Source organism: Rhinopithecus roxellana, chromosome 4 (assembly GCF_007565055.1).
Source record: "Rhinopithecus roxellana isolate Shanxi Qingling chromosome 4, ASM756505v1, whole genome shotgun sequence".
Classification (NCBI taxonomy): domain Eukaryota; kingdom Metazoa; phylum Chordata; class Mammalia; order Primates; family Cercopithecidae; genus Rhinopithecus; species Rhinopithecus roxellana.
The window spans coordinates 131,452,940-131,463,935 of NC_044552.1; the positions used below are offsets into that span (position 1 = coordinate 131,452,940).

General features: G+C 42.5%; 1 protein-coding gene across 1 annotated transcript; it reads right to left on the reverse strand.

Moving 5' to 3' along the window:
• Positions 1 to 2,899: 2,899 nt before the first annotated feature.
• On the reverse strand, positions 2,900 to 3,568 carry LOC104675038 (60S ribosomal protein L29). The gene has a single exon (XM_010379520.2). The coding sequence runs from the start codon at positions 3,513 to 3,515 to the stop codon at positions 3,048 to 3,050; it is 468 nt and encodes a 155-aa protein (XP_010377822.1). The 5' UTR covers positions 3,516 to 3,568; the 3' UTR covers positions 2,900 to 3,047.
• Positions 3,569 to 10,996: the final 7,428 nt, after the last annotated feature.

Genomic DNA, 10,996 nt, shown 5'->3' on the forward strand with positions numbered 1-10,996 from the left:
TGAGCAATGGCGCCCTGCTGAAGCTGGACCTTTAGATGCCCCTGGACACGAGTCCCCGCGTCAGTTTGCCATGCTCAACACACACACCACCCTTGGGTGACTAGTTCCTCTTCCAGAGCTGGGGTCAGTGCCCAAGCTCCATGCTTTCCCTAGGAGGGGATGTTATTGTGGCAAGCCCTTTTGGGGCTCCGTAAGAGCTGATACTGAAGGCATTCTGAGACCATGAGGACTAGCCAGATCGCTGGAGAGAACCCAGGACCTCCCTGGACGCCACTCCACAATGGGGACTTCAGGCTTAAGTCTTCTGGTGAAATTGAAGACTGTGACATCAAAGGCCAGAGAAGAGGTGAGGAGGATTCAGGGGCTTTGAAAATGGAACCCAGCAGCCACTGAGCTGAGGCTTTGAGGTCTGAATAAGCAAAATGATACTGTTTGGCACAACTCATTTCTTTAGAAAAGAAAGACGAAAATCTTTTTAGCATACAGAAAAATATGGAGAATATTATGGGAAGTATCCATGTTCTACTCACCAAAATTGGATGTCACCATTTTGCTATATTTCCTTTGGCTCTTCCCAATGAACTTCTAACTGTATCAGCAATATATCAGAAATGTTTTGGTTTAGGAAACCATGATATTATGCTGTGAAAGAGATTTTTAAAAATAAACACAGGCACTGCTCATTGTATCCTTGAAATTTACCAGTTTCTGGTCCTTGGTCCTGTGGGTTTCATAATAATATACATTGAAATATACATTTCAAACCTTGAAGTTTGAAATCCTGAAGTATCGTCAGTATACTCAAGAAACTCCTTTTCTAGGTTACCAGTTCAAATTTGGCTTGAAATCACAGGAGTGGCTGCAAAATAATTACAATTGATCATGTTCACTGACATCATAAAGACTATCATTAGAGTAATTTAGATATCATCTCTTTCCAAAATTTTATCATGAGTTCCACTCACTGATCCAGACAACCACACATCTGTTATCAAATAAATGTAAAAGTGGGTGTTAAGTTGAGCCTACACATGGTTCAGTTCACTTGTCTACTTGGCATCCTCTTAGGACTTACATGTTCAGTATGTGTGGTCATAGTTTGCTGATACTGTGATAAGCAGATGCCATGTCCCTTTCAACAAGAGTCAAAGGATTTCATACTTGTGATCAGGACCCACAGGAAGAATTACATTTTTTTATTGGTTCAGTAGATACACACACATATTATATTTAAAAAGCATATATATATATGTTTTTCTTTTGGTTTTACTTGGTTGAATAGCGTACCCCCAAAATGCATGTTCACCTGGAATCTCAGAATGTGGCCTTATTTGGAAATAGGGTTATTGCAGATATAATTAGTTAAGATGAGGCCATACTGAAAGTGGAGTGGGCCCTGAATCTAATATGACTGTTGTCCTTATAAGAAGAGAAGAGACACAGAGACAGACAAACACAGGGAAGAAGGCCATGTGGAGACAAGGACAGAGATTGCAGTTATACAGCTGCAAGACAAAGAAGACCAAGGATTGCCAGCCACCACCGGAGGCCAGGAAGAGGCAAGGAAGTGTTCTCCCCTAGAGGCTTCAGAGAGAACATGTCCCTGCCAGCATCATCCAGTTTGTAGTATTTTGTTATGGCAGCCCTAGGACACTATACATATATGTATATATGTATTTTTCTATCTATTTTGTGTGTGTGTACATTACAATGTTTCCCCAAAATAATGCTTACCTATACTGTTCACAATACATTCTGATATTTTATTTCTGGGTACAGTCCGTTATATTTTATTCAATTTTTTAAAGATTGGGCTATGAAAAAATCAATTTCATTAGGATGCTATGTTCTTTTCAATAAATCTGCAGGATGGAAAACACTAGATGCTCCTAAAGGAAAGAGAGTACATTATATATTGAAAAGTGTTTAATAATTAATGCAAAAAAGGCATCAATGTCACTTGCCTTATATTGACATTATTACTACATTAAATAAAAGTCCCCCAAAGAGCTGAAATGTTAATGTGCTTTCCCAAAATATGTGACTATTATAAATATTGACTATTTGTGTCCTGATACAGGGACTCTACACATAACACAGACAGGAAACCCACTTTTCTATTCAACTCAGTGACACCTGAAATTGCATTAATAGAGCTGTGTATAACTGTATATCTCTAAGTTTTAAAGTCAGAAAAACTGACTTTTAGCTAGGTGCCACTAATCACTTAGACGAATGACTTTAGGTGAAATTAATAAGTATCTCTGAGCTGCGCTTTTCTCATCTGAGAAACAGTGATAATAATACTGTATACCTCACATCATATAAAGTGCTTAGCAAAGTGTCAGACATGGAGAAAGTGCCCAATATCTAGGAGTTGTCTTCTATCCTCCATTTATACTGATGGGTTCAGAGAAAGGGACAATGGAAAGATCATGAGGATACCAGCTTCCGAAAAGAGAGAGGAGGAGGTGGAAATGAAGATGCCTCGGAGATCACAACAGACTGGCCAGGAGTGGTGGCTCATGTCTGTAATCCCAGGATATTGGGAGGCCAAGGCGGGTGGATCACCTGAGGTCAGGAGTTTGAGAACAGCCTGGCCAACATGGTGAAACCCTGCCTCTACTAAAAATACAAAAATTAGCCTGGCATGGTGGCGTGTGCCTGTAATCCCAGCTACTTGGGAGGCTGAGGGAGGAGAATCGCTGGAACCCATGAAGTGGAGGTTGCAGTGAGCTGAGATCACACCATTGCACTCCAGCCTGGGCAACAGAGCAAGACTCGGTCTCCAAAAAAAAAAAAAAAAAAAAAAAAGAGATTACAACAGACACCACACAAATACAAAGTCCCCCAGGAGTTGTAAAGGTAAGAACTGGTAATATTATATTATATGTGTTTCTTTTTTTTTTTTTTTTTTTTTTTTCCTGCCTCAGGTTTATTTGTACAAACAGCACAGGAGGACCACAGCGCCATGCAGATGGCAGCCCGGAGGTGGGGATGGGGGGTCGCACCAGTCCTTCTGTCCTCACGTTGGCACACTGAGATACCTACTCTGTAGCCTTTGTAGTGGCCTGGGCACCTTTGGGAGCCTGAGCTGGAATTGAAACTGGAGCTGCAGCCTGAGCCTTGGTTTGATCCTTGGCCTTGGCCTTTGGCCGGCACAGCCGGAGCCCCTTGGCAATGCGAGCACGAGCACGCTTCCCAAGCTTGGGGTGGGCAATGTAGGCAAGTCGATCAAGCTTGCGGCTGACACCCTTTGGGATCTTGGGCTTAACCTCCTTGGGCTTTACGAGGGCCTTGACAGCCTCGGCACGTGCACTCATGGCCTTGGCATTGTTGGCCTGCATCTTCTTTAGGCCCTTCTTGTTGTGCTTCTTGGCAAAGCGCATGTTCCTCAGGAACTTGGGGTCCACCCCCTTAAGAGATTCGTATCTTTGTGATCGGGGTTTCTTGATACCATTTCTGTGCCATTTTCGGGACTGGTTGTGTGTGGTGTGGTTCTTGGACTTGGCCATGTCTGCACCTTTAGCCGCTGCTCCCGAAGCTCCTAGAACCGGAAGAGAAAGGGGTCTATTATATGTGTTTCTAATTTCTATTTCTAGTTTGTCAGATTTTGCCCTAGGTTCAGCTAGTTATCAACTTTTCTATTTGTTTCTGCATTAGTATAGTAAAATACAAATATTAAAGTACAAAATAAGCTTTTATAGTGAAGCAATCCAAATATACAACGGCTTGAATAAGACAGCAGTATAAATCCGTCACCTAACAGTCCAGAATTAATCAGGTCAGTACCACTGGGGAGCTCTACCATTCTCAGTAAGTGTCTTCTCTTTCCCAAAGCTTATCTCCCAGGCAGCAGGAAAGGGGAAAGGGCGGGGAGCACACACGCCTTCCTTTTGCTGGGCACTACAAAGAGACAGAAGTCACTTCTATTTACAGTCCATCAGCCAGAATTTACTAACATGACAATACTAAACTGTAAGGGAGGCCAAGAGATAGATCTGATACTGTGGCAGTCATTGTCCCTTAATGGATTTTCGTCTCTACCACAGTCCCTCCCTCTTGCTTTCCAAATATGCATACTCTTCTCACATATTGAACACATTCGCTCCTTCCATGAAGGAGACAATCCAAACACCCTTCCAGTGACTAAAACCAACTCAGAGTCCAAGATCTCTGGGTGGTGTGCCATCCTATCCAGCAAGGCTGGAAGTGGATCATTTGGTTCGCTGGCCCATAAATGAATAGAAAAGTGTTCTGTCCTCTACCCCATCCCCAAAATACAGTGGAGAAGTAGAAACAGGGTAACTTCCATACATATTTCATTTAGAAAAGCAAAGAATGGGAAGCACATGGCAGTTATGGGAATTATGAATTCCCGCTAGGTGGGAATAGGGAAAACATGAGTCCTGGCAATGAAGTGAGGTCCTGCTGCGGGAAGTCAGGGACCCCGAATGGAGGGACCGGCTGAAGCCATGCCAGAAGAACATAAATTGTGAAGATTTCATGGACACTTACCACTTCCCCAGTAAATACCCTTGTGTTTTCCTATGCCTGTCTTTACTTTCATCTCTTAATCCCGCCATCTTCTTCGTAAGCTGAGGACGATGAATGTCGCCTCATCACCCTGTGATTGTATCAACTGCACAAATTGTTTGTAGAACATGTGTGTTTGAACAATATGAAATCTGGGCATCTTAAAAAAAAAAAAAAAAAAAGAACAGGATAACAGCAATGTTCAGGGAACAAGAGACGTAACTTTGAACTGGCCGCTGGTGAGCTGGATGGAACAAAGCTATATTTCTCCTCTTTCATAAGCAAATAGGAGAAATATCGCTGAATTCTTTTTCTCAGCAAGGAATATCCCTGAGAAAGAGAATGCGCCCTGAAGGTAGGCCTATAAACGGCCCCTTTGGAAGCATGTGCGGTCTTTTATGGTCGAAGCCGAAGGGATGAAATAAGCCCCGGTCTCCCGTAGTGCTCCCAGGCTTATTAGGACCAGGAAAATTCCCACCTAATAAATTTTGGTCAGACAGGTTATCTGCTCTCAAACCCTGTTTCCTGATAAGATGTTATCAACGACAATGCATGCCGGAAACTTCATTAGCAATTTTAATTTCACCTCGTCCTGGTGGTCCTGTGATCTTGCCCTGCCCCCACTTGCTTTGTGATATTGTATTACCTTGTGAAGCATGTGATCTCTGTGACCCACACCCTATTTGTGCACTCCCTCCCCTTTTGAAAATCGCTAATAAAAACTTGCTGGTTTTACGGCTCAGGGAACATCATGGATCCTGCCGACATGTGATGTCTCCCTCGGACATCCAGCTTTAAATTTCTCTCTCTTGTGCTCTTTCCCTTTATTTCTCAATCCAGCAGAGACACTTAGGAAACAGAAAAGAACTCACGTTAAACTTCCAGAGAGTGTTCTCCCGATAAGGTCCTTGATTAGGGCCCTAGATCTGCTTCCTGGAAGGAGCCTTCCTGTCCACTGTCCTCCACAGATCATGTCTTTGCTCTCTTGGTCCACTAGCCTTGCTGGTTGCCTCTGAAGGGGGTGCTGGAGAGTGTGCCCTTCCTGTGGCAGACAATCTTGTTAGTGCAAGATTAAAGGCTTGGGTTGCTTTAAAGGGCCAAGAACAGTATGGATCTGACCCCCTGGAGAGGTACTCTTCCCGAGACTGCTACTAGAGCTGTGAGTTCAAGAGTGCAGCTTTGCAGCTGTGCTCCAGTGGTCAGGAAGCTGGAATCAAGGCATGACCATTGCTGCTCAACTGCCCTCCACACCTAGGAAGCTGAGAACAGGAACTGGGACACTGCTGCAGAAAAAAGTGACCAAAACATTGGCAGCAATATGGCCTCCATTTCATTTCTGCCTCCTACTTCTCACAAGATTCATGTACTGGGCAGAGTACAATGCATATCCAGAAGCCAAGCTGTAAGGGAGTTTTGGAAAGATTATATTTTAGATGTGCAATCTTTCTAATCAGAAGGAGGAGGGGTTGCATGTTGAGGTAGCCAACTCATGGTCTCCATCACAAGGTTTATAAAGGAGTGTCTATTTTGATAAGTAAGTTCACTGTGAGTTTCAGTGACGTTGATTTAGGAGATCTTGGTGTCCAGTTAGAAGGTCTTGTGTCCTATAACTTGGGGGAAAAGTGTTTTGTGGTGTTTTTTTCTTTTGGAAAATCCCAGAGGCCCTTTGCGAATGTCAGCATGCAGTAGTTGATGCCCCCACGGCCTCCAGCAAGGGCAGGCAATACAGACTGTGCCAACACAACTCTCAAGGGCCAGCATTGACTGAAATGGCAAAATGGGGAAGGGATTAAAGAGACCCTGGCACTTTCTCGTCAATCTAGGGACAAATGAGAACTTCTTGTACCTACTCTGGGGCTGAACTGGAGTCATTTGCTTTTTTCCAGATTAATGGCAAGATGACAAATGACATGTTCTGGTTTTGTAGCCTTAATAACACCATCTCCCCGTAATAAATATAGTATCACGACTGTGGCGGCTGCTGCCGTTGCCACAATGACTCACTGTGAATGCTATTATTAACATCACAACCCTTTACAATGAAATCTGGGTAAAGTGGTTGCCTATTTGTCACTGTAAAGTGGCAGTATACCAAACGGTAATTTTGTAGGCTGAAAGGTGGAAAAACTTAATTCAACTTCCTGTGCACCTTACCATTAACCATGGTTTGGACTTAAGGAGTTATCAGACTCATTTGCTGTTTGTTTCTCATGAGTCACATTTAAACAATGAAAACAAATCTGATGGTTAGTACTATGCCTTAAGAAATTTTCTGCAACACCATAAAACAGTATAAATGATAGGTTATGCATAATAAAAATACCATCTTTTTTTGGCTTATAATATGTAACTGTTTTGAATCGAGAATGAGGATTTCTTCCCAGTAAACTATTTGATGAGAACCTGCAGTTTGTTATGCTCTGAGTATCTGATTCTCTCATTCTCTCTCTTTAACATACACGCACACACACAGATGCACAAACATACCTTTTATCTTTATCTAGTTTTGGGAGGCAATATCACTCAATTGTTAAGGTTTGGACTTTGGAGTTAAGCTCCATTGTAGCCTCGTTCTGAGACTTGAAAGTTATTTAACTCCTCTGAGCTTCAGCTGGCTCACTGACAATTATTATTATAGGACCAGCCTCTTGTTGAGGAACTCCATGAGATAATGTCTGCAAAGTGCTTAGCTCAGAGCATGGCATATAGTAAATGCTCATCAAATGTGATTCCTTTTATTTTTAGCCATGTTGTGAAATGTTATTGTACTAGACTTGTGTTTAAATTGTTAAAGAGTTCATTTTGGAGGAAATGGCATGAGCAATAAGCATATGTTATTATCAGAGCACTCGTAACTATCTCATGACAAAATAACAGAAAAATGGTATTTACTATCAGCACCAAAGTTCAAGTTTATATTTTATAGTTTTGATGCTTAAAGAGCAGCATCAGCTCTTTTAGTATATTGTACTTACATTAACTATATTAAAAAGTACATTACATAATTTATAACACGGTGATAGAAATGTGTAACCTATATGCAAGGGAGCAGAACATGAAATAGTAAAATCATTTTTAGGTACTATAATGGTTTTCTGCAGGAAAAGCAGTTGCAAGGCTGGGTGCAAAACCTGCATATTAAATGCAGATCTTTTTGTCCCTTACCCTGAAGCTGTGGAAGAGATCTTTTCAAAGGGGATCCAGGAATCAACTATAGAAAAAAGAGCCATCTTTTCCTAAGGAACTTAATCCTCTCCACCAAAAACCACAGGGATGGTAGAAATGGCTCTTCCAAGCATGATGCGAGCACAGATCCAAGATTCAGGAAGATAATAGGAACATGAGAGCTGAGAAGTACAGTGAACAATAGATACCCAGGAAGAGACCAGATGTCTACTGAGCCTGGTAGTAAGGATGGACTAGAGGGTGCAGAGAGCCAGAAAGGGGTTACTGACCTTGTGGTACTGGAGCCAAGGTACGTTTCCTTGGAAGATCATCTTCAGGTGTTGGTGGGCACAAAGAAATCACTGGTTTGAGAAGGCAGAGCAAGGAACAAAAAATTACAGAACAAATCAGGAGTCCAAAAATCTTCAGGACCTGACAGCGAAGGATCCTGCACTCAGTGACAGGTTTAATATTGTATATGAATGAACACAAATGCCAACAGTGATATGAAATGCAAACCCTGCAGTTACTACAGTCACCTGATGGAAGGCAAAAAGCCTAAGGAAATTGCAGGGAGAATCTTGCAAAGTTAGAACTACTTCAAAAGAGTAATTTGGCAAGGTCAGGCCTAGAAATGGGGAAAGGGTGAGGCTGGGGACTGTGACAAAGACAAGGCTCTGGCCCTGCTCACCTGGGGCTGGAAACATTCACCAGTCCTTTAATGAGAAAGCATGTACTGACTGCATAGAAACCACTCCTGCGTCTTACTCCTTATAAGTAGCAGGACACAAATATTTGTCCAGGCTAAGAGCAGGGCAAATCCGTAGCATAGCCTGGATTCTTCCCAATTAATCTCTTTATACTCTCAATCTTCAACATAAAGAATTCTATTCAGTTGTTATTAAAGAGGAAACTGACTGAAAATAAGTAACTGAATCTCAATAGACCAAGAGGACCATTTGCTTGAAAAAATAGCATGGTTAAATTGCAGTTTTAATAAGAGTGCGTGTTTTGGAGTCAGCCAGATTCATGTCTGAGACCTATTTCTAGCACGAAGTGGAGGACTGTGGGCTCATTAATTAAACTCTACTGGCATTAATTCCTCCTGTGAAAATTGGGAACAATGATGTCAACCTTGCAGGTTTGAAAAATTTTAAGATTAGGCCGGGTGCGGTGGCTCATGCTTGTCATCCCAGCACTTTAGGAGGCCAAGGCAGGCAAATTACCTGAGGTTAGGAGTTTGAGACCAGCCTGGCCAACATGGAGAAACCCCGTCTCTACTAAAAATACAAAAATTAGGCCAGGCGCCGTGGTTTATGCCTGTAATCTTGCATTTTGAGAGGCCGAGGCGGGTGGATCACGAGGTCAAGAGGTCGAGACTATGCTGGTCAACATGGTGAAACTCCGTCTCTACTAAAAATACAAAAAAAAAATTAGCTGGACTTGGTGGAACGTGCCTATAGTCACAGCTACTCGGGAAGCGGAGGCAGGAGAATCGTTTGAACCCAGGAGTTGGAGGTTGCAGTGAGCCGAGATGGCGCCACTGCACTCCAGCCTGGTGACAGAACGAGATTCCATCTCAAAAATAAATAAATAAATAAATAAATAAATAAATAAATAAATAAATACAAATTAGCTGGGTGTGGTGGCATATGCCTGTAATCCCAGCTACTCGGGAGGCTGAGGCAGGAGAACTGCTTGAGTTCAGGAGATGGAGGTTTCAGCGAGCCGAGATGGCACCACTGTCCTGCAGCCTGGCCAACAGAGTGAGACTCTGTCTCAAAAAAAAAAAAAAAAAAATTTTTAAGCTTAAATGAACTTACTAAAAAAATCATTTGGAATGAGGTAGGTGGGCAGTACATGTTAGTCTCTTTTCTCTTGATTTTGACATTCCCAGAACCAGACTCAGGTATAAGTCTGATGGGCACCCTGGCAGGTGAGACCATGGGCCAAGTATCGCTAAGTTGTGCAGGCTTCCAAAGGGACTGCAAAGGTCTCTGGAATCAGACTGCCTGGGCTCAGAACCACTCCATCGTTTTCTGACCTGGGAGGAGTTACTTATTCTCTCTGTTGCTCAGATTTCTTACCTATCAAAGAAGATAGCAATGTCCACTTACAGGGGTTTTTGAGTGCTAAGTGAAATAATCCACATAAGGCTTTTGGGATGATCTGAGAAGGGCAGGACTGAGGTGAAGTCCACGGAGACAAAGTTCCAGGGATGTTAAGATAGTCATCTCTGGAGTTGCCTAGCTAGGTGTTGGTCAAAGGTAGCACCAGAGGGCAGCATGGTGATTGCAAGGTCCTTCCCAGACTCTGTGGATGATTTTAAATTAGTCATACTAGCCTTCCAAAGAGGCTTTGTGATATAAGTACAGAACCCGGGAATGGCCCCTTCTGCTCAAATGTAATAATGCCAACGAACTTTGTAGAGCCAGGCTCTGTGACAGCCCACTCCCCTAAGGCTAGCTTTGGATGGGTAGCATTTACTGAAAATTGTACTTAAAAATTTTTTTTTCTGTCTACTTTTCATATTATTATTATACTTTAAGTTCTAGGGTACATATGCACAACGTGAAAGTTTGTTACATAGGTATACATGTGCCATGTTGGTTTGCTGCACCCATCAACTCATCATTTACATTAGGTATTTCTCCTAATGCTATCCCTACCCCAACCCCCCAGCCCCCAGTCCCCGACAGGCCCTGGTGTGTGATGTTCCCTGCCTGTGTCCAAGTGTTCTCATTGTTCAGTTCCCACCTATGAGTGAGAACATGCAGTGTTTGGTTTTCCATCCTTATGATAGCTTTCTGAGAATGATGGTTTCCAGCTGCATCCATGTCCCTGCAAAGGACATGAACTCATCCTTTTTTATGGTTGCATAGTATTCCATGGTGTATATGTGCCACATTTTCTAAATCCAGTCTATCATTGATGGACATTTGGGTTGTTTCCAAGTCTTTGCTATTGTGAATAGTGCTGCAATAAACATACGTGTGTATGTGTCTTTATAGTAGCATGATTTATAACCCTTTGGGTATATACCCAGTAATGGGATCACTGGGTCAAATGCTATTTCTAGTTCTAGATCCTTGAGGAATTGCCACACCATCTTCCACAATGGTTGAACTAATTTACACTCCCACCTACAGTGTAAAAGTGTTCCTATTTCTCCATATCCTCTCCAGCATCTGTTGTTTCCTGACTTTTTAATGATCGCCATTCTAACTGGTGTGAGATGGTATCTCATTGTGGTTTTGATTTGCGTTTCTCTGATGACCAGTGATGATGAGCATTT

Bases quoted from the DNA above. Each gene is read 5' to 3' on its own strand.
- LOC104675038 (XM_010379520.2), bottom strand. From the start codon at position 3,515: ATGGCCAAGTCCAAGAACCACACCACACACAACCAGTCCCGAAAATGG.